General features: G+C 46.4%; 1 protein-coding gene across 5 annotated transcripts; it reads left to right on the top strand.

The window, feature by feature from the left end:
* Positions 1-3603: 3603 nt before the first annotated feature.
* GFI1 (growth factor independent 1 transcriptional repressor) lies at positions 3604-15521 on the top strand. 5 transcript variants are annotated; one of them, XM_047728391.1, is made up of 7 exons: positions 3604-3717; positions 6817-7023; positions 7315-7497; positions 9278-9765; positions 9870-10007; positions 11265-11430; positions 14130-15521. In XM_047728391.1, the coding sequence occupies exons 2-7, from the start codon at positions 6909-6911 to the stop codon at positions 14306-14308; spliced, it is 1269 nt and encodes a 422-aa protein (XP_047584347.1). In that variant the 5' UTR covers positions 3604-3717; positions 6817-6908; the 3' UTR covers positions 14309-15521. The 5 variants fall into 5 exon arrangements, with proteins under 5 accessions (XP_047584347.1, XP_047584346.1, XP_047584344.1 ...); XM_047728390.1 differs by lacking the exon at positions 3604-3717 and adding an exon at positions 4494-4556; XM_047728388.1 differs by lacking the exon at positions 3604-3717 and adding an exon at positions 5715-5976.
* The last annotated feature ends 8036 nt before the right edge of the window (positions 15522-23557 follow it).

Consider the following 23557-nt stretch of genomic DNA (forward strand, 5'->3'; position numbering starts at 1 on the left):
CACTGAGCCTCCCAGGTGCCCCAATTATGTGGATTTTTAAAGGCAGAACAAAAATACTAGAATGTTGTTTTACTGGGGTTTCTTCTTTTTTTTCTTTATCAAATTAAATATATGATAATTTATAGTCAAATTATTTTAAAAAAATAAACCACTGCCTTCTCTTTTTTTTTCATTTTTAGTACATATTATTTATTTATCTTATTAAAAAATTTTTTTTAACAGTCAGAACAAAAGCAGGCAGTATTTTATTCAATCATTTGACAATGAGTTTATAAACAAGAGTAGCAAAATCAAAAGGAGTGCAGAAAGGGGCTAATAGATTTTATGGTGACTTAAGATAAACCCAAAATTCTACTACTTTCTCCTAATTTTGAGAGTATTAAGTACACATTTCCCCCTGTACTGCATTTTTATTTCTTTTAAATCATTTTTTAAATTTATTTTCAACATAACAGTATTCATTGTTTTTGTACCACACCCAGTGCTCCATGCAATCCGTGCCCTCTCTAATACCCACCACCTGGTTCCCCCAACCTCCCACCCCCCCACCTCTTCAAACCCTTCAGATTGTTTTTCAGAGTCCATAGTCTCTCATGGTTCACCTCCGCTTCCAATTTCCCCCAACTCCCTTCCCCTAACTCCCCATAACCACTGCCTTCTTATACACAAAATCTCTTGTCTGGCTTGTGAAGAAGCTTCATGTCCAGTCCCATCCTGTGATTTTTTTTTTTTTTACTGTGTTTCTTAAACATTGATTTTTACTTTCAGTATGTCTCCCATAGCTACTCTCAGCCAATAGCTCAGGGTATTTGACACATGGGAGGAATCTCATTTTAAAGATGGCTAAGTCCTGACAGTGACTCCCCTAACTTCCCCTAAATAAATCTATAGAATATCTAGAAATGGAAATTGATCCTTGATTCATTTTCCTCTGACCTTTGATTAAAAAAAAATCCAAGTCCCTGCAAATTACTATAATGAAGTTTACTTATGCAAATTTGAATAAATTGAAGCAGGATGTGGAACAAGAAGGCTAAACCTAGGACACCCTCACTGGGAGAATTCTTCCATTCTTGGTGCGCAGAGGAACCCATGAAGACTGGGTATCACAGGGCTGCTCCATGGTCTTATAAGGTAAGTAGTTATTCTGAATTTCCAGGTGAGAAACTGAGGCTGGGAGGATTGAGCTAACTTGCCCAAGCTCACAGGGCTAGTCACTGGCAGAACAGAGACTTGTTTCCACAAAAGACTGTCTGCAAAAAGCCCAGACTCTTCCCCCCCCCCCCCCCCCCCCCCGTAGCCCTGCTATGAGCATCAAATGAGGCAAACATTACAGAAAAGTATGCTGAAAATGGAGGCACTGCCCCTCTCTGTGGTTTCAAGAACCCCACACTTCCTATGCCTATCCCAAATAGAAAAGAGATGGTAACTGTAAAGCTTTGTGAAAATACAAACAATACACTGGTAATAGCCTGTTATAATTTACTTTACTTTCTTTCTTTCTTCCTTTCTTCCTCCTCCTTCTTCTTCTTCTTCTTCTTCTTCTTCTTCTTCTTCTTCTTCTTCTTCTTCTTCTTCTTCTTCTTCTTCTTCTTCTTCTTCTTCTTCTTCTTCAAGTCTCAAATCTTTTGTTGTAGGGGAATTCTGATCTTGAGATGCTACTTGAAATAAATGGGCCCCTGGCCAGGGCTTGGAAATGTTTGTGGTATAAAGAACATCATTTGTTTTTTGGTGTCTACAGATGTTATTATTTAATAAAAACAAGTTACTGACAAAAATAGTAAATTTTACACCCTCTTTTTGGAAAACCAGTATGTATAGAAAAACTATGCTCCAAGCCTAATTCTGCTTACCATCTATTTCAGTTCCAAAGGAGCAAACTGGGCGAGGGATTCTTTCTAGCTTTTGAAAATGTGTACTCTGGGGGCAGGGGTGACTTAACTGTCTTCATTCTCCATTTAGTGGTAAATGAGAGGTAGTTTGAAGTAGCGGGAAGTCAAGTTCATTGTATCATCATTTCCAGTGCTAGCTATTAGCTGATCCTTGGCATGCTTCTTAACCTTTCTGGGTATGCTTCTTCTTACTTTTCTCCCCCTAAATGTGGCAGTCAGGACCATATACCTGGGGAATGACCTGATCTCTCTAGTCAGATATTTTTATGTGTATTTATTTGAATCACTAATACATCCATCCATATGGTTCAAAACTTAAAAAGAGCAGAAAGAGAAATTCTGTGCCATCTCGCTCCCGGCTGCTTTTCTCTTGGTGTCCCTGTTCCAGTCCTCAGTTTTATTTTGCAAATTCAGAGGATATGAATGGCAAACTAAGCAAGATGACTAGATTTAATCTGAATGAAAGGATTTATTCTAAAGTGACACTATAGGTGTCACTTTAGGTGATTATTTGTTCCCTTCATAGCCTCCCTCAAGTTTTCTGAGACTTCAAATAGCAACACTCAACTAAACTACTAGTCACAGTGCCTTTTCAAGAAATTTGAACTTGCTCATGTGCAAAGGAAATGGTTCAACCTTTTCTCTAGAACTTGGTTGATAATACATTTTCTTTTGTTCCATTTATAATTTTCTTTTGAAACTTTGCCTTTTTCTACTGTTGCGTAAGATAGAAGGAATAAGGGAAAGATCTGTTTTGGACTGCTTTGAGATTTTTATACTTTATACCAGGACAAAACATGTAAGAATTAAGTTTATGTACAAAATGCCTTAATTTTCCTTCAGTTTATTCAGTATTTTTAATTCTTATGGTTAAGATTGTTTACCTCTGGGTGCTAACCAATTTATAAGGAAAGGGGTATTGAACAAACGAACACTCCTGTAAGGAAAATAGCTAAGCAGACTATTAAAATGTGTCTAATCCAGCGCCTGGCGCACAGTAGGTGTGGGACCATTGCTTTATAAAATGTCTAATCTATTAAAACGTGCTTGGACTCCTGCCATGGTAACCAAATATTTTCTGTAAATCTTCCGGTTTACAAGACAAATTAAAAATCATTCTAAAAAACATTTCTCTCTAGCGAAATGGCTATAAGGATCTTATTTTTCCGTGACAACTTTGGGTTAATCTAAAATATGGTACGTTGTTTTGCAAGAACTGAGGACCAACACTCCCTTCTCCCGGGATCTGATATTGGAGACTTACTGTGCACGAAGTAGTGACCAAAAGCTAACTCAATTCACTTAGGTAAGTAACGTAATTACAACGATATCCACCCCCGTCAGGAAAGGGTTCAGGTTTAAGCATACACAGCAGGCCACCCTTTTTGGATCATGGCAGACTTCCTAGCGTTGGAAGTTGCTGCATTTGTTTATTTAGGGGTGAGGTTTACATATTTTCACCTGTTCTATTAATAGAACTAACTCCATTCATTCATTTATTCAGTCCACAGACGTTTCTTAAGAGCGTACCAGGGAAATAATAGTGAAGATCCGTGCCTACCCTCAAGGAACACACAGCCTGAGCGAAGATTTACTCTTCAAGAGTCATCAGGGTGGTGCCTTTATGGTGCTGTATCGCTGCTCTCAGTACCAGGTGCCCGAGGTACCGCTCTCCCGGGCTGGCCCTGGCAGGGCGGGGTCAGCCGAGCCACGGCCATCGCTGCCTCCGTTGCTGCCCCCACTCTCTCCGTCGCCGAAGTCTTTAATTTCGCAGCTCCGACCACCGGAAATTAGCCGCGGGCGGAGGGGACCCGGCAGAGCGCGGGTGAGCACCGCGTGGGGAGGGCGCGCCCGCCAACCTAGCCGGGCGCCCGCGGGACGCGCCGCCAGCGCCCTCTCCGCCGGGGGCTCGGCGCTCGCCCACCTCTTCCAAATTTAACCATTACCTAAATCCGAAGGGAAATGAGCAAACCTCTCGGATTGGGTGTCAAGGTATTTTCAGCCTTGTTGGGCGTATTTATCCCGAAGTGTTTCCACAACAAGCTATTTCGGGGCAGCGGGGCAGGTTTCGCTCTGCCGACGCCGCGGCCACTTGCTGGGCTCCAGGCCGGCGGCACCACCGGCCGGTGATTCACGGCCCCGACCCGGGGGCGGCACTGCCCAAGCAGGCGGCCGGGGTTGGGGTGGGGGTGTCCCGGGCCAGAGGGGCGGGGAGACCTCCTCAGAGCTGGTTCTCCAGTCAATCTGTGTCCTGAATCTGTGACTTCTTCTCGCTGCGGAAGTCTCCCAAGAGCCAAGAATGGTTCATTTTCTTTTGAGCCATTTCTAGTGCCCTCCGGGTCTCCCCATCCCCCGCAGTCCCACAGAGCAAAAACGCGGAGGACCTCCTGGGAGACCGGCTGAAAAGGCCAGGCCCCCCTGTCCGCCTCCTAGCCCCTTGCGCAAAGGAGCGCGCCCAGACTGGGGGTTGGGGGGGGCAGGTCTGAGAGGTCTAAGAGAGCTACTCCTTAACGCTCAGGAAGTGAAGCTTGTGGTTTTGGGGGCTGAGCTCGGAAGGAGATTAAAAAAAAAAAAAAAAAAAAAAAAAAAAAGAGCGCAGTCTCTCCCGAAAGCAACTCAGTTTGAAAACTCTCGGAGCGCAGTGCCCGCGCCCTGACCCCGCAGGTAGGTCCGCTGCGCCTGTTCTGCGCCTGCCCCCCTGCTGGGGGCGGCCGCGGGGACTAACCCGGCACCGCCACTGCGGGGGCGACCAGAGGGCGCTGCCGGGTTCCCTGCCCCCCGCTGCTGGCCACTGTGCGGGAGCCCCGAGAACCCTATCCGCCAGGGATTTTGGCTCAGGGGAGCAGGATTCATCCGGGAAGGAAACATCTGGTGGGGAGGCGGTGGCAGCTGGGCTCGGGAGGCTGTCCCTCGGCGCCTCCACTCCCGCCTTCCCGGGCCCAGACGGTGAAGAGAGGCCTCGGCCCGCGTGCGCCCCGGGGCCGCCCCGCCCTCCCTCCGCCAGCTGCTGCGCGAGGTAGCCTTCCCACGCGCTCAGCCCTCGTCCCTACCACCCCCAATCCACTCCGCTCTCCCAGGATCGGGTCTGGCCAGCCAGCAGGAGAGAGGGGCGCGGGGCTCGGCCTGGTTGGAGAGGACGCCTCTGTGCCCGCCTGATCCTGCGCGGTCCCAGGCAGCACAGGCTCAGCGCCCGAGGGGACAGTTCCTCCTCCGTCCCTCCTCCCCTCCGCCCGACTTCGCGCCGACGCAGACCCACACCTCAGCAGGGCCCTCGAGACGGTTTCACCCCATTTTCCTTTACCTCTGAGTTTCACGGCTGTCTAAGGAATTCGTTTTTGCATTTGTGGTGTCTAATTATACGGCCGAAGTGACAGCTCACGCAGAGGCCCAGGGGAAACTGTGGTGGCAGAACGGCGTCCTGGGGCAGCCCCAGCACCTCCAAGCCTTGACCTTAGGGGCGGACTTAGACGGGGACAGGTGGCACCCCACCACAGTGGGACGTGGAATGCCCTCTAGGGAACCAGTCCCTGAGAACTCATTTTGAACTCGGAGCGCCAACGGGCAGACACTTAGGTCCTGCATCCTGCCCTGAGAGCCGCGCTGCTCCTAATCTGGCAGCCTAAGCCTCGCGAAGGCCAAGGACGAGGGGTCTTGCTGCGACCCCAGCACCCTTGTTTCTGAACTAGACAAGACCATGGACAGACGCTGTTCCCGAAGAGCCTGCGCTCCCATGTGAACCCGGCCTCCATCGAGAGGAAGGCAAATTCGTTTTCCCCAGACCTAGGAGCCGGTCTGGTTCCGCCCCCAGCAACCCCGCGCTGAGCTGGAGGCGCTGCCCCGCCTAACCGCCCGGCTCAGGTTTCGACCCCGGGATTAGGTGAACTGATTGGGGGTTAATGAGAGCGGCGCCGCAGGCTGCTAGCTCCCTCTCAGGCCCCCGCCTGGACCCCCGCGCTCTGGCCGCGGCGGAGCACCCTGCGCTCTCCCGGTCCGCTAAACTGTTGGTTTTCCTCTGACTCCAACCCCGCGCCGTTCAGAGCCGGCGCGCGCGAATCGGGCCGACTTCCCCCAAAGAAGGTTTTCGGTGAGCAGAACGAAAAGTGCATTTTCCTAGGACTTGGTTTTCCGAGGTTAGGTCTCCATGGTCTGGAATGTCTTGCCCCAGACTTTGCCTGCCTCCGCCGCACTTGCGTCTCCAAACCAACATTTTCCTCGCGTGAGGCACGAGCGAGGAGGGAGGGAGATCACCGGGATGCGAGCTCCACCGGGGGCCGGGGTCGGTCCTCAGTCATACCCCCTCCCACCACCTTCCTGTTCCTTTCTCTCCTGGCTTCTTTCTTCAGCCTCTGCTGCCCTCAGCCCCTTGCTGCTGTCACCCGACCCTGCTCCTCAGCCGGCCTAGTGCGCTCCTCCCATCCCACCCCCCTCCAGTTTCTAGCGGGCTCTTGGAGGGCTTGGCTCCTAGCCCCTTCTCCGTCCTCCACCAGGAACACATCTCCCAGCCCTAAATTGATCAGCGCGTCCCTGCCCTCCTCCCCAGGCCGAAAACAGGGCCAGCCAGGCAGTGAGTGATCGAGTTTAGGGTAACTGGACAGTTGGGGACATCGGCTCTCCAGTGACTTTGATTGTGAGAGCGAGTTTTGCTAGGGAAGGGGAGGGGCCAAAGGGGTGTGGGCAGGGCAGAAGGAAGAGGCCTGAGCCTGGGCCCCGGGACGGGTTTTACCGCTCAGCTGTGGCGGCGGCGGCGGGCTCGCGCCACCTGTCCGAGTGCCACCTGGTGAGCGCGGCGCAGCCGGGCCAAGCCCCTCCTCCCGCGGGCCTTCCTCGCTCCTCCCGGCCGGAGCTCTCTCTCCACCCGGCTGCCCAGTCTCGGGCCCCGGGGCGTGCGGACCCGAGTTTCCATCCGGTTCTTCTCCTCTCGCAGGTCTGCGGAGAACTGGGGCTGAGCAAGCACTCAGGATAACAGTGGGCTGACTGCCGCTTCAGGGAGCGGAGTGGAGAGCGCGCCCCACCACCATGCCGCGTTCGTTCCTCGTCAAGAGCAAGAAGGCTCACAGTTACCACCAGCCGCGCTCCCCGGGACCCGACTATTCCCTCCGCCTGGAGAATGTCCTGGCGCCAGGCGGAGCAGGTACGGAGTGTGAGCGCCGGACGGAGCCCCCAGGGATATAGATTCTGAGCCTCGCCACACCATCACCCAGGAACCCGGCAGGGAGACCCTGACACCCCCTTTGCTGCCTTTTCGTTTCCTACTGTCCGCGCGCCTTCCGGGATTGTCGCCGAGATGCTAGGGCCTCTTTGCTCCCGCCAGGTCTGGGAAAAGAGGAGGACTCTGGGGTGCCACGGTCTGGTGGGCGCCACTTGAGAACCACGGGGCCCAATCAGGCCCAGCCTGAGCTCCTATCTTCCCTCTTCAACGCAGGCAGCACCTCGAGCGCAGGCGGGGCGAAGACGGAGCCCCGGGGTCGTCTGTCCCCCGAGTCACAGTTGACTGAGGCCCCAGAGAGATCCTCCGTATCCCCCGGCAGCTGTGAGGGCAGCGTCTGCGACCGGAGCTCAGAGTTTGAGGATTTCTGGAGGCCTCCATCGCCTTCTGTGTCTCCAGGTAGGAACCTGTTGGGAGCTCTGGGACCGGGGCAGCAGGGAATAAACTGAGGAGGCTGTGGGTGGAGAAATGTTAAATGGGTGGCGGAGAGTCTTTCCGAGCGGAGAGAGCTTGTTCATGGGATAAAGGGCCTGTGGGGGAGGCATCTGGCTTCTCTGGGACTATTTGCTGCTTGGATCCGAGGCGGCTGGACCCGGGTTGTTCATTCCTAACATTCGTTCGACGGAGACCGTTGGGGAGAGAAAATAAATAAGTCGTCTTGACCGACAGCAACCTCGACATTTCGTTTTCTCATCAGTTGACTGTTTAGAAAGAGCTGGAATCCCAAAACCCAGATCCCTGAGTCTCAAATGGAGAACTGGGCAGTCTTTAAAACTTCCTCTGGCTCCCGCAGCATCGGGCCTGGTGGAGCTGGGCGCCAAGCGGGAAGAACGGGTCGGGACGAAAATCTCTGCCCTTCTCTGAGTCTTCCTACGTGCGGATTGGGGGCCTGTTTCAGTTTTCGTTCTGCCGGGTTGGCCCAGCCTTGGGGACCAGGCCATTGACTTAATTTCTAGACAGCAGCTGAGGTTTGAGCAAACGTTGGGTGGGAGCAAGTCTTGGGTTCTGGCCAGGGAAAGAGAACGCAAACCAGACAGATTCTGCCAAGTGCCTGTTATTTCCAGATTGCATTTACTAGTTTTAAAAGATAGCCCCAACCCCATCCCACACTCAGTACATTGACTTGGCTAAAGTCGTAACTCCAGGGAGTGTGTCTGGGAGCCTGCGACTGGAGGATTCTAGTTGGCTGTTCAGGACAAGGCCTGCAAGACTGGATGCCACCAGAATCTCTCCGACAGAAACATGGGGTGCAGCCTGTCACACTAACCGCTAGCCTGGAGTGTGCGGTGGAAACGGATTGGAAACAGATTTGTAAATCCGTATGCAAAATGCAGAAAGCATAACTTGGGTATTTGGTTTTATAAAAATTCACGTTGGGCAGGGCGTGCAGAAGGCCACGAATATAGGAAAGCTATGTCCCCGGCAGGTGGTGGCTAAACCATAATTGTAAATTGTTATTATTCTCTGAGAAATTTGGCCCCCCCCCCCCATATAACTATGACAGTAATAAGAATAGGAGTATTTGGCAGGCAGTTCAAGCTCCAAACCCTCTTCCCTCTGCCCGTTTGCTACCTGCACTGGCTATTTAATAACTGTTAGGAATGTTAACACCTTCTCGTTTTGTGTTTTTTGTTTTTCAAACAGATGTCTTCGCTAGGCCAGGCCATATTTTATTGGTCCTCTCATTCCCTTCTTATCTATCCCGGAAAGTAAAAGACGGAGTGGGAACCTGTAGGGCCCGGGAGAGTGTTGGTACTGGACGCTGAGTCCTCTGCGTAGGAGCACTGTCCAGACGCTAATGGTGGTCACCTTCTCCCGCTTAGCTCAGCTCAGAACATTTCTGCAGCACAGACAGCTTGGCGCGCTTTTCTCTGCGGGACCGCGAAGTGCTCGGGTCCCACCAGAAAAGACCCTCCTAATACTTCCGCTCCCCTGGCGCCGAATTTACCCATCTCCTAGACCGATGTCATTTTAATTATCCGTTTGCCGCCCTGCCGCCTCCAGTGATCCTCGAGGCCCCAGAGCCCGGTGCGCGTTTTATCCCGGGGGCGTTATGGCACCTAGTGCGGCGCCGGGCGCACGGAGTACTCCGCCAGTGCCCGGCGACGGGCAGACGCCACCGAGCGGCCTCCGCCCCGCCGTCTGAAGACTAACCCGACGCCCCCTTGTGCCTCCACAGCCTCGGAGAAGTCGGCGTGCCCGTCGCTGGACGAAGCCCAGCCCTTCCCCCTGCCCTTCAAGCCGTACTCCTGGAGCGGTCTGGCGGGTTCTGACCTGCGGCACCTGGTGCACAGCTACCGGCCGTGCGCCGCCCTAGAGCGCGGCGCCGGCCTGGGCCTCTTCTGCGAGCGCGCCCTGGAGCCAGGCCACCCGGCGGCGCTCTACGGCCCCGAGCGGGCTGCGGGCGGCGCGGGGGCCGGGGCGCCCGGGGCAGGCAGCGCAGGAGGCGGCGCTGCGGGCGGCGCGGGCCTGGGGCTGTACGGCGACTTCGGGCCCGCGGCGGCAGGGCTGTACGAGCGGCCGGCGGCGGCGGCAGGAGGGCTGTACTCGGAGCGCGGCCACGGGCTGCACGCGGACAAGGGCGCTGGCGTCAAGGTGGAGTCGGAACTGCTGTGCACCCGCCTGCTGCTGGGCGGCGGCTCCTACAAGTGCATCAAGTGCAGCAAGGTGAGGCTCTCGCGCGCCTGGCTTTGTCGGCCCCGCGCCCGCGCCCCCGGCCCGCGCCCCTTGGCCCCTCTCAGCGGCCTTCTCCCCGGCCCCACCCGCCTCAGGTGTTCTCCACGCCGCACGGGCTCGAGGTGCACGTGCGCAGGTCCCACAGCGGCACGAGACCCTTTGCATGCGAGATGTGCGGCAAGACCTTCGGGCACGCGGTGAGCCTGGAGCAGCATAAAGCCGTGCACTCGCAGGTAAGGGCGGCGCGCATGGCCGCGCGCGACCGTGTTCAGGTTTTCGCGTTCGGGGGTGTTCTGCTTGTCTGTGCAGCACCGGCCACTCTCCTGGCAGCTTTTCCGTTGGGTTTCCCCGGACTGCCCCCAGTCTCCTCCACCATGTCCCTTTGCCCAGAGGTAGGTGTGTAAGGAAAGGTGGCCGGATCCGCCTTCGAGGCAGCCCTGGAGTTTGGTGTTGCATCATTGTTAAGCCTCCAGAGGGTGATCCAGATCTCTACTCTGGGTTTGAGGAGGGTTTCTAAGCCCTCTTGCTGCGGATATATCAGATTTATTAGCTCTGGGTTTGTGTGTGTGTGTGTGTGTGTGTGTTTTTTAAAGATCTTATTTATTTATTTGACAGAGAGAGAGATCACAGGTAGGCAGAGAGGCAGGCAGAGAGAGAGAGAGGAGGAAGCAGGCTCCCCGAGCAGAGAGCCCTATGGGGGACTCGATCCTAGGACCGAGAGATCATCTCCTGAGCCCAAGGCAGAGGCTTAACCCACTGAGCCATCCAGGCGCCCCAGCTCTGGATTTTTTTTTTGTCTCGAGTCTTTTCACTAAATGGCTGTCACTTAATCTTTATTGACCCCTCCCAACTGAAAAGAAGGCATGTTCGCTCATTTAGAGCGTCCAGTAGCATATCTGTCCTGCCATTACTTCATGCAGTCCTTTATTAGTATTTGTTGTGCACCTTCCAGCTGCTAGGCTCCTATAACACACCGCGTCCCTGACAGGGTGTCACTCCGGAATTTTTCAGTTTAGTTGAGTGACAGAGGGTAGATAAGCAATTAAGTATACAAGTAACTATGACAAGCAAATGCTTACTTACAGAGATTTATTTACTAAAAAGAGTACTATTTTTCCATCTCAACAGGAGCTGGAGGGGGCGGTGGTCTCAAGTGACTGAGATCTAAACCCCCTGTTGAGGAGGGTGGAGAAGTGTTTGTAAATGGGTGTCAAAAAAGCAGGGTGGGGATACTTTTTTTGCTGTGGGGTGTGGAGGGTTGTGGGTGAAAAGTGTTTGGGTAGAAATAGTGTTAAAGGGGAAGAGGCTGGGGTGGGGAGAGCAAAGGCTGGAAATAAATTTGGGGAGAGGGACGATGGGGCAGGCTAAGTGAAAGGGGAGCCTGAAGGAAGGGAGAGCCCTGGTTTGGGGGATTTTGTGGTTCATGTAGTGGTGAAGAAGATGGCAGCCTTCATGACTACAATAGGAATGCCACGTCTTTCTACCCACAGGAACGCAGCTTTGACTGTAAGATCTGTGGCAAGAGCTTCAAGAGGTCATCTACGTTGTCCACACACTTGCTCATCCACTCAGACACCCGACCCTACCCTTGTCAGTACTGTGGCAAGAGGTTCCACCAGAAGTCAGACATGAAAAAACACACCTTCATCCACACTGGTAAGCTGAAGGCCCTTGGCGTGTCTGAAAACACCTGGTGAAGGTTGGCATGGAAGAGCATTGTTCTTCCCCCTGACGCCAATATAATTCACCTTTGCTGTGATACTCTGGCTACAGAGTGAGTGGTAGATGAGGCCTTCTAGACGGAGTTAATCACTGCATTGTGTTCAAGAAAACAAGGGGGCAGATTCTCTTAGATTCATTTACATACAAGGTTCTCCCCAGAGGGGACTTGGTGTGGAGCTGCATTTGAAGAACCACTCAGCTGGTCAACCTCAAGTTCTCCATCTTTGCAAAGACTATTTTCCTCTAGTTTAGCTGCTGCTCCAACTGCTGCCTGCTCTGGGTGAAATACTAAGCTCCAGAAAGTGAGGTCTTTCCCCAGGGCTCCCTCCCAGCCTTTTAGGGGAGCAGGAGGCATTATGTGTGGTCTCCTGGCTGAATTTCTTGCAGTTTAAGAGCTTACTCTGATTGAGGAGGAAAAAACCAGGATAAATATTACTAAGCTGTCTGCTAAGCATTTTTTATAAATGTATTATCTCATTTTATGCTCACAAGAACTCTGGGAGGTAGGGACTATTCCTTATCCTCATTCTAGAGCTGGGGAAAGTGAGGCACAGAAGGGTCGGGTAACCTGTCCAGGACCCTGGCCCTGACAGCAAGCGGCAGGGCCAGGACTTAAATTCAGGTCTTTCTGACCTCTAATATCTATTATCTTGAAGACTTACTGTTTTCTATTTTCAGAGTTATTCGGGTTAGATGTAGAAAGCTTCTGTTCACTTACTGCCTTTTTCGAAATATCACCAAGTTCATGCCATAATAATGGTAATTCTTTACCTATTATGATACTTCATAATTTACAAACTGCTTTGAAACCTATTCCTTCTTTTAAAAAAATCTATCCCTCCCCTTTTTAAGATTTTAGTCATTTATTTGAGAGAGAGACAAAGGGCATGGTGGGGTTGGGAGGTGGACAAGCCGACTCCCTGCTGAGCCAAACATGTGGCTTGATCCCAGGACCCTGTGATCATGACCTGAGTCAGACGCTTAATTCACTGAGCCACCTAGGCTTTTGATCTTCACTCCCACCCTAGTAAGTAACCTTAGGGTGATGAAACCATGATGATGAAATGATTTACTAAAGATCAGACTGAGAGTAAATATTAGGGCCATGGAATGCTCTGTATTCTAATCCTGGGATCTTTCTCTAACATTTTGATTGTATATCAGTGGGAGTTTTTATGCCAGGAGCAGTCTCTTTAATAGTAAATAAGACAAGTACAAGAGACCCAGAATTTTATTTTATTCTGGAATATGAATAGGATTCAAAACAAATTTCAGTGTGTTCCAAACACTTACATTTGATGCTTATAAATATGTTTGGGCAGTGTAGATATCCCTTTAGAAAACCCAGAAAAATATCTTACTTTAATCATGACCCCTTACCTGAAATTTCCTTGTAACTCACTCCTTTTAAGTAAAAGTATTCAAGACCCTTACCAAAATGCAACTAGGATCATGACTCAATGAAACATTAAGTTTTTATCAAGCATTTACCTCATAGCTAGAATTGGTTTCTCAGGTTTGTTTGATCCTAAAGGGATAAGCTAAGTTTTGATGGGTGGTTCCTTATCAAAGAAATCAGAAGCATGAAGACAGAAAGAGGCACAGCAAGAGGGACAGAAGTTTCCTCAAAAACAAACCTCATCTATTTTGTGCACTTTTCTAAGACCAAACTCTGACAGTAATGCCATGCTGAGGCTTTTTGGAAATTCATGCTATTTACCCAAATATTAAACAGCACATGAATTGGGCGGGGGGGGAGACAAAAACTTTCCTTTCCTTTTTTTTTTTTTTTTTTAAGATTTTTATTTATTTATTTGGGAGAGAAAGAGAGAGAGGTTGGGGGCGGGTAGGAAGAGGAAGAGGGAAAGAATCTCAAGCAGACTCTGTGCTGAGGACAGAGCCAGAAAGGGGACTTGATCTCATGACCCTGAGATCATGACCTGAACTGAAACCAAGAGTTGGAGGCTCAACCAACCAAACCACCCAGGCGCCCCCTAAACTTTTTCTCTTTGTTACTTATTAATTTATGGTGAAGTCTTGCTAGAATATAAAGAATCCTTATAAAAAGAAAGTAAAATCAAGTTGGAAAGGATCCACTATTTAAGAAATTCTTTGTGACCCAAATGTGGATTTTTAAAAATAAGACTTTGAAACATGTCTATGCTTCAGATACATTCTATTGTCCTTCAAGAGCAAGAAAGAGTGCAGGCTCACTGGTCCATACAAACCAACACCCACTTGGAAACACAGATTTGAAAACTTCCTCTGAATTAGAGCAGAGTCACATGGCCCCCACCCCCACATTGAACATCTGCTGCGGGTGCTCTCTGCTTCTAAAGTCAGGGGTGTCTTGCCAGGGTGGATTCAGCTGTGAGTCTGGGCACGTGGCCTTTGCTGTTTCCGTTTAGCAGGAAACGGTTTGAGGCCTTTTGCTGGGAGCCCACACTCAGAAAGTCTCCCTTTCACCTGGTGCACCTGTGACTTCCCAGGACTTGGTTGCCACACGTCACCCTCCAAGTCGCTTGAAGGCCTCAGACTGTGATGCAGCCAGCTGCTGCCAAGAGCATGTGGGCCACAGTGAGTCCCCTCCAGCTTCACGTAAACTCACACTCCCCCCCCTCCATTCCTCGCAGGTGAAAAGCCCCACAAATGCCAGGTGTGTGGGAAGGCGTTCAGCCAGAGCTCCAACCTCATCACCCATAGCCGTAAGCACACAGGCTTCAAGCCCTTTGGCTGTGACCTGTGTGGGAAGGGCTTCCAGAGGAAGGTGGACCTCAGGCGGCACCGGGAAACCCAGCATGGGCTCAAATGAGGGCCCTGGCCGGCTGCAAGCAGCAGTTACACAACACTACGGAGGGCAGCCTCCCCACTTGCCACTGTCCACGTCTGACTTCTCGGGCCCTCCAGTCCAGTCCAGAGCTCCCAGCAGGGTGAGCCCCTTCACCTCACTTCCAGGAACTGCAAGAAGGGATAAGTTACCTTTTCAAAGTTCAGCCCAGAGCGGGAACCAAATGACTGACTGGGCTTTGGGCATGTCGAATAGGCTCCCGGACACCTGAAGCCTCGAAGTCAAGAGGGGATCAGCTAAAATCTCGGGCCCTGCAGTTCTTCCCATTCCCAGCCCTGCTCCACAGACAGGACAGTCCTTCGAGTTTTTCCCCTCCTCTTGCCCCACCCCAGATACTTGTGTGGAGGAGAAGTCATCATTTACAAGGTGGACACGTGCTAATGCTTTTATCTAGAATGAAAAATGAGTGTTATTTTTTTTTCTTTCTGGGGAGTCTGTTAACCCCTTTCTACTGGGTGCTGCCTATCAATCTTGGAGGAATCAATTCTCCTACTTGAAGACTGGTTCAGGAAATGATGTGGGGAAGGAGCTTCATACTTTTGAAATTACAAAGTACCCTGGGCAGCCTGCTGCAGGCAGGAGCAGAAGAAACATGGACTTGTTGGTGAGAGGAGAGGAGAGGAGAGTCCTCTCTGCAGGAGGCTTGTGAAGGCTCCATCACTGGAGGCGGAAGGATAGAACACCACCTCTGGACAAGATCCCGTCCCCTCACCCAGCAGGTGTTTACTGACCACCAGGTCCCAGGCCTGTGTTAGGCACCGGGGAGCCAGAGATTAAAGTTACGGCTGTGCCCCTGCCCTCAAAAGCTAACAGTTGAACCCCCAAGTGACTGAATCTGTTTTTTCCCTCCTAAGGAATTCAGAGAAGACCAAACAAAATCTTGACTCTTCTTTTCTGACACGTTTGGATTTTATCAAACATAAACAACAACAAAATAGCTGAAGAGATACTTCCAAGATCTGTGTGTATATTCAGTTTTTTACTGTTAAGCTGGTGTTTTTAAGATGTCTAAGCTAGCAGGCATGTGGAGTGACCCTTCATGTGTACTATAAAGAAAAAAAGTGGTATTTTTACTTCGATGGGGTTTATAAATGTTTTTAGATCTTCTGGAGTGCATTATGTTTGTTAATACGTATTTATTAGAATGACGTTTTAAGTTAATAAAGTATTAAGACTCCGACCTATTGCTTTTCCTTTAGGCAGGGAATTTGGGAAAGACCTTTGTTTTAGTCTGTAGCAGGAGTTGGCACTGAAAGAAACCACAGTGGGGTATTAAAAGCAAAGCAGACAAGCCAATATCCAGAAGAGAGTAAAATCTAATTGCTCCGATTTTCATTTGCTTTCTCTTTCTATACCTCTAAGATCCCTTCTTTCTCAACAGAAAAACTAGGTATACAAAACTAAGCTCCTACCTTATAAAGTCACTAGTGGGTCCACATGAACACAGGTGCTTCTGAGGACTTAGGGCTGCTTTTGTTGGTTGGTTGGTGGGTAGGTGGGTTTGGGGTTTTTTTGTTTTGTTTTGTTTTGTTTTGTTTTGTTTACGGGCCAGACGGCTCCAGACAAAGAAATCACAGGTCTTAGGTCCAGAAATTGAGTGGTAGTCAAAGCTCTGTCACCAATATGTTGTGTGACTTAGGCACCTTCTTTGGCCTCCCTGCTTCCAATTTCCTTGACCATAAAATGTGGATATGATTCTGTCATTCCAATCCAACTCTAACTATTTGATTCTGTTGAGACTGGAAAAGAGAGAAAGTATGTGATACTGGTTAGTTGCCTCACCTAAGGCAAGTCTCAATCTAAAGACCCATCAGGGGCAGTAAAATTGGAATTTGGGTTATTTCTGGCTCTATCCCACCTGTGAGAGTTTCTTGCATGAATCAGTCCTTTATGAGAATGAAACCAGAATAAAGGAATAAGGTCCTGACCTATATGCCGACTACCTGTGCTCATTCTAACGTCTCCCAGCCAAGCTATGCTTGGTTCAATGGTGACCATGAGTAGACTGTCCATTTCAATTCAAATCAACTTCACACATATTGACTAAGTACCTAACATGTGCCTGGCACTGTTCTAGGTGGTGGCGACACAGCAGTGAGCACCGTGTCCTGTAGAGGTTTATTTATTGGGTCACTGCTGAATCTTTAGCTCCCAGAACAGTGCCTGGCACACAATAGGAGATCAGTAGGCATTTGCTGAGATAATAGGTAAATAAGCAAAGAAAATAAAATCCTGCTTCATCTTGATAGTCAAGTCTTTACCCACGTCTGCTTTCTAGAGCACAATCGGAAGAGAAATTGCTTGAGACTTTAGGAAACCAAATGAACATAGGACTCGCTTGAGCTGGTGGGTAAGGGGGCTTCGACACTGTTTTTCTCCATTCTCTCCAAATCTCAGTCCTTGGTTGTGTTCACCTGGTTTTCAACACCATGTCTTTCCATGTCAGTTTACTGTCATTCAAAATTTAAATTTGTTTATAATGCAGTTTAAGATAATTTTCCAGAACTGATGGGTGAACCAGTACAGCATCCATGAACCTCTTCCTAGTGTCCTGGGAAACAAAATTCCCAATGAATAAAGATCACAAAACATCCTTCCCACAGAATTCACTGTGCACACTAGTTGATTATTTCCGACCTGGTTTGAAAAGTAGAGAACTTGCATCGAGAGGTAAGTAGACTGATTGAAATCTAGTTATCTGTCCTATCCTTCTCTTATGACATAGAACTTCTGGGCCATTTTCATAATCCTTGTTTATGCTATAATGAGAAGTTGTAATTTTGATGTTAACAGTATGCCTTTTTAGGGGAAAAAAAAAAAAACACATCCTGATATCCTCAGTTCAGAATCAAAACAAATTACTGTGACTGTTACCGTGTGAAATTTGAAGATTGCAAATATCTCTTTTAATGTTATTACCTGACTCCATTAAAAATAGATCGTGAATATTCCGTGTCACATTATTCATGAGGCAGGCTCTATGCCTTTTGTCTGCCGGAGTAACAGTAGAAAGGGTAACAAGAGACACCAGAGCACACCTTTGTTTCTTTCACTAAATTTTTAATAACACCTCCAGCTAGCCAGTTGGTGAAGCTCAGCTCTTGCATAAAAGTGGAAAAGCACAGCTATCTCAGAGAAGACCAGCTCTTTCACTAGCTAATTTGAGTTTGCGTTCATCTACACCAGAGATGATTAAATTACCTATCAAGTGTGCCGAGCTATCAGGATTCAGGCCACGTAAAAGGTGAATTTCATCTGATTGATTTGAGACACGAATGGAACAATTGAGTTTTAAAAGGCCCACCTTAATTAAAGGCATAGCAAAGTATCACTATTCCCAGGTAAATTCTTGAGTTGCCGTCGCCCTTGAAAAATTGGGTGGCGATAGTGATTTGACACACATCATTTTGTTGTGTTCCTGTTTGTTTAACCTGATAATTTAACAGAAAGAAGAGAATTTAGAAGAAGGCCTGAAAGGACCTGACTACCTTGTACCGTACGTTTCTAGAGAACTGTTGTTTAAATCTCTGCAGCTATATTATTTCTATGGAAAAAACTTTTCAGAAAGTACATAATACACTTATTTTAGCAACATTTTCTTTACGAAGTCAGATTTTAAAAATTAAAAAATTAAAGAAATTTCACCCCAAACCCTTCTAGCTTAAAAGTTTATGTTTATTTTACTTTTAGTGCTGCTTTTCAATCTTTACCCATGTGTGTGTATATTTAGATTTTATGTTTTAAACCCCATGATCAGGGTAATTTGCAGTTTATGTCTAGATAATTCATATTTATTTATAATATGGACATATACTTAAAACTGAAATGTCTATATTTTACAATGAGAATTTTGATAGTTCTAATGATTACATTTTATTGAAATGTATTTTTATTAGGATTTTATCAATCATTAATATATTTCCTAATTTTACTTTGAAGTTACTCACTTTTTAAATAAAACATTTCAAACATATGAGAAATAACAAATAATATAATAAACATAATTCTGCCATGTTTACTTTAGGGTTTATTTATTTTAATTTTTATTTATTTATTTTAAGTCTGGTTGTTGTTGTTGTTGTTGTTGTTGTTGTTGTTTTTGACAGAGAGAGAGATCCCAAGTAGGCATAGAGGCAGGCAGAGAGAGAGGGGGGAAGCAGGCTTCCTGCTGAGCAGAGAGCCCTATGTGGGGCTCGATCCCAGGATCCTGAGATCATGACCAGAGCCGAAGGCAGAGGCTTAACCCACTGAGTCACCCAGGCACCCCCAGGGTTTATTTTTTAAACAAAATATTACAGACATGGCTGAATATCTTGGTGGAATATGTTCCTTCCTAACCTTTTTCCCTTTCTTTCTTTTTCCTTTTCCCTTTCGGTCCACTATACCGAAATAGGTACATACCATCGCCATGACTATTTTTATACCTTTACTTACACATATTATCGTAAACTGCATATAATACTATTTAGTATTGTATTGTACCATATTGTATTGTATTGTATCATATTGTATTTTATTGTATCATAGTAATGTATCCTTCTGCCACCTTACCTTTTTTTTCACTCAACACTTTTTGAGATTTGTCCATTTGGTACATGCAGTTTTGTTCCTTTAACTGCTGCATAAAGAATTCCATTGTAGGGGCGCCTGGGTGGCTGGGTGGCCTGCTTCCCTCCCTCTCTCTGCCTGCCTCTCTGTCTACTTGTGATCTCTCTCTGTCAAATAAATAAATAAAATCTTAAAAAAAAAAAAAAAGAATTCCATTGTATGAGTACTTGGCGATTACTTTTGTATGCTCCTGTTGGGAGAGTTTTGGTTATTTCCAATTTTCCTATTACACAAAATTCTGAAGTAAGCAATCTTTCACATATCTCCTGTGAGCAAGATTCTTTAGGGTATATTCCTGGGAGTGGAAATGATGGATATTATCAAATTGCTTTCCAAAGTGGTTGTACCAATTTACATTCTGACCAATAATGTAGGAAAATTCCTATTTCTCCGCTCCTTACCAACATTTGGTATTGTCAGACTTTAAAAATGTTTGCCAATCAGATGGAAGTGAAATGTTATTGTAATTTGCATGTCCTGATTTCTAGTGGGGTTGAGTATCCTTTCATAAGTTTATGGCCTTACAGCTTTCCTTTCCTGTGAAATGCCTGTTCATGTTCTTTATCCATTTTCAGTTGGGTTGCTTGTTTTACATCGATTTATATTTTATTTTTTAAAGATTTTACTTATTTATTTGAGAGAAAGACAGAGCATGGTCAAGGGAAGAGCAGTGGCAGGCTGGGGAAGCCGACTCCCTCCTGAACAAAGAGCCCAACATGAAGTTTCATCCCATGACCCTGAGATCATGACCTGAGCCACCCAGGCGTCTCATATCAACTTATATTTTAAAATGCGTTCTAAGCACTCACTGTTCTGCAAGTTTAAATGTGTTGCCCACATCTCCCAGTCTGTAGCTTGCCTTTTTGTTTTGGTTGAAGGAAAGATTTGTTTTTGTGTGTGTGTGTTATTGTAGTCAAATACATCAGTCTTCTGGTTGTGGTTTATGCTTTTGATATCCTAAATAAAAAACTCTTCCCAGATTGGTGGTCATAAGCTCATTCCCTATAATTTTCTTCTAAAAACTTTAAAATGTTGGCTTATAACATTAGGTTTTTATTAAATATTTTATTTATTTATTTATTTATATTAGAGAGAGAGTGTGTGTGTATGTGCATGGTCACACATCTGTGTGAGAGTGGAAAGGGGAGAGGGAGAGAATCACAAGCAGATATCAAAATGCAGGGCTCGATCCTATAACCCTGAGATCATGACCTGAGCTGAAACCAAGATTTGAACACTCAACTGAATGAACCACCCAGGTTCATCAGCTTTTTAATCTACTTATACAGGTATGAATAGAATCTAATTTTAAAAGATTTTCCCACATAGATAACCAATTACTCCAAAATTATTTATTATAGATATATCCTTTTCCCACTAATTGTAAAGCCACCTCTGTCATATGTCAAGTTTCTATTTCTGTATGGTTTTATCTCTGGGTTTCGTAATCTGCTCCATTGGTCATTTGTCCATCTGTATGCCAAAGTCACCACGTCTTCTTTTTTTTTCCACAACATCTTAATTAAACCTATAATAAACTCAGTAGCTAGTAAGGAAGGTTTCTCTCTGAACTATTTTGTTCCCTTCAGGAGTATCTTGGCTCTTGCTTGTGAAAAACTCTGTTGGATTTTTCATTTGTACTTCATTTATTATTTAATTGGGGGGAATGGAAATCATTTTGATATTAATCCTTTCTATCCATAAATAAGGTATATTTCTCATTTATTTAGGTCTTCTTTTACATCTTTTAATGACATTTACTAATTTTTGGCATAATTTTTCTTATTTGTTCATTGCTATTGTAGTTTTTTTATTTATTTTTGTATAAGATTTTATTTATTTATTTGGCAGAAAGAGATCACAAGTAGGCAGAGGCAGGCAGAGAGGGAGGAGGAAGCAGGCTCCCTGTTGAGCAGAGAGCCCGATGTGGGGCTCAATCCCAGGACCCTGAGATCATGACCTGAGCTGAAGACAGAGGCTTTAACCAACTGAGCTACACAGGTGCCCTGTAGTTTTATTTTGTTTTGTTTTTTTTAATTGCATTTTCTAACTATCTGCAGCTGGTATATGGGAACAAAATTATTATTATTATTTTTGTATATTGACTTTGTGTCTTGTAACTTTGCCGAAACTTCTTTTTAGCTTGTTGTGGATATTTCAGATTTTCTATGTAAGATAGTCATAAAATACGCAAATGATTATAGCTTTGTTTGGTTATTTTATTTTATTTTACTTTATTTATTTGACAGAGAGAGAGAGAGAGAGAGAGCAGGAACACCAGCCGGAGCAGTGGGAGAAGGAGAAGCAGGCTTCCTATGGAGCGGGGAGCTTGATGCGGGGCTTGATCCTAGGACCCTGGGATCATGACCTGAGCCAAAGGTAGCGCCTAATGACTAAGCCACCCAGGTGCCCCTTGTTTGGTCTTTCTAACATACTCTCCTTGACTTGCTGCACAAGACAAGGTTGTATTGAACAAAGACAGAATAGGAGACATCCTTGTCTTATTCTTCCAGGGAAATGCTTTTAATTTTTTGTAATTTCATTTGATACGTTGGATAGGTTTTGGTAGACAACTTTTTAAAAATCAGGTTAAGGGGGCGCTTGGGTGGCTCAGTGGGTTAAGCCTTTACTTTTGGCTCCATGATCTCAGGGTCCTGGGATCAAGCCCCGCATGGGGTGGGGGGGCGGTCTCTGCTCAGCAGGGAGCCTGCTTCCCCCTCTCTCTCTGCCTGCCTCTTTGTCTACTTATCATCTCTCTCTGTCAAATAAATAAATAAAAATCTTTTTTAAAAATCAGATTAAGAATTTCTATTTGGTAAGAACTTCTGCTTGTGTGTCTGCGTATTTAATTTTATTCTATGATATGGGGGCATCCGTTGAGAAAAGTGTGTTAATTTCTAATTTCTAATTTCTAAATCTGATGGCTTTTATTCTTTACTTTGTCAGTGTGGTGAATGACATTAATATATTTTCTAATGTTAAATTATCCTTGTATTGCTGGGGGGCGGAATAAACCTCAACTGGGTTATTATTTTTTTTAAGATTTTATTTATTTTTTTGACAGACAGAGATCACAAGTAGGCAGAGAGTCAGGCAGAGAGAGAGTGGGGGGTGGGGTGGGGAAGCAGGCTCCCTGCCGAGCCCAATCCCAGGACCCTGGGATCATGACCTGAGCCGGAGTCAGAGGCTTTAACCCGTTGAGCCACCCAGGCACCCCTCAACTGGGTTACTTTGAAAATCTATGTTACTGATTTGGTTTGCGGAACTTTATTTGGGATTGTTGCATTTATGCTTTTAACGTTTCTTTCTTATACTACTCATAAGTCGTTTTGATATCAAGGTTTAACTCATTTCAAAATGAATAGGAGAGCATTTCCTCTTTTTCTGTTTTCTGGAACAATTTGTGAAAGATTGAGATTATACGTTCCCCAAATGTTTGATAGAGCTCATTTGGGCGTGTGTGTGTGTGTGTGTGTGTAAGGGTAAAGGGGAGTGTATATTTTAAGCTTTCATTATAATAGTTCTATTTAGACTTTTGCTTTCTTCTTAAACCAGCTATAATAGATGATATCTTTCAGGGAATGTTCTGTTTCCCTTAAGAAGTTAATTGCCACTATATTTAAAAATCAATATGAAACCAGTACGAAATAATATATGCTTTATTTTTTATTATTTAAAAAATTTTTAAAGATTTTATTTATTTGAGGGAGAGAGGGAGACTGAGAAGCAGACTCCCCACTGAGCAGGGAGCCCAATGTGGGGCTTGATCCTAACATCTGAGATCAAGCAAGACCTGAGCTGAAGGCAGATGGCGACTGAGCAACCCAAACACGCTAACAGTTTGAAATAGTATAAAAAATCAGAGTATTCCCTGATTTCAAAAAAATCTCTTCTATACCTAAAATTATGTTCAGTACTTCATAGTAATATTTTTTTGGTGCCATTATCTTTTCCTTGCCAATTTTGTCAAACTTCTCTATTTTAACAGTTTTTACAGCATATTTTCCTTGTCATTTATTTTCACATTTTATCTAATAAGATTTCTTAACTTGACAGGAGTACTTAGAAGTGCATTTAAAATTTCCAGTCATTGGCACCTGGGTGGCTCAGTTGGTTAAGCAACTGCCTTTGGCTCAGGTCATGATCTTAGAGTCTTGGGATCCAGCCCAGCCTAGTGGGGCTCCCTGCTCAGTGGGGACTCTGCTTCTTCCTCTGACCCTCCCCCTTCTCATGCTCTCTCTCTCATTCTCTCTCTCTCTCAAATAAATAAATAAAATCTTTAAAAAAAATAAATAAAATTTCCAGTAATTTTTTCCAGTAAAAAAACTTTGGTTTCTGTAGCTGTTTGATTTCACATGTGTGCACACTAGTGTGTGTGTGTATGTGTCCTTTTGATCACACACACATTTAGAGGAGAAAAGTACTCGATTACTTTGTGCAAAAGAATGAGATACTGCTTTACTCTGTCTGTTCATTTTCTGGTATTCAAGGAAAAAACCTAATTTTCAGTTTTTTAAGCCTGAATTTATGGCAACTATAGAGGACAAACGAAAGCAGGAAGTTAGATTTGCTTCTTGATGTTAGTTTTATGAACTTCATTGAGAA

The sequence above is a fragment of the Lutra lutra genome, chromosome 4, assembly GCF_902655055.1.
Source record: "Lutra lutra chromosome 4, mLutLut1.2, whole genome shotgun sequence".
Classification (NCBI taxonomy): Eukaryota; Metazoa; Chordata; class Mammalia; order Carnivora; family Mustelidae; genus Lutra; species Lutra lutra.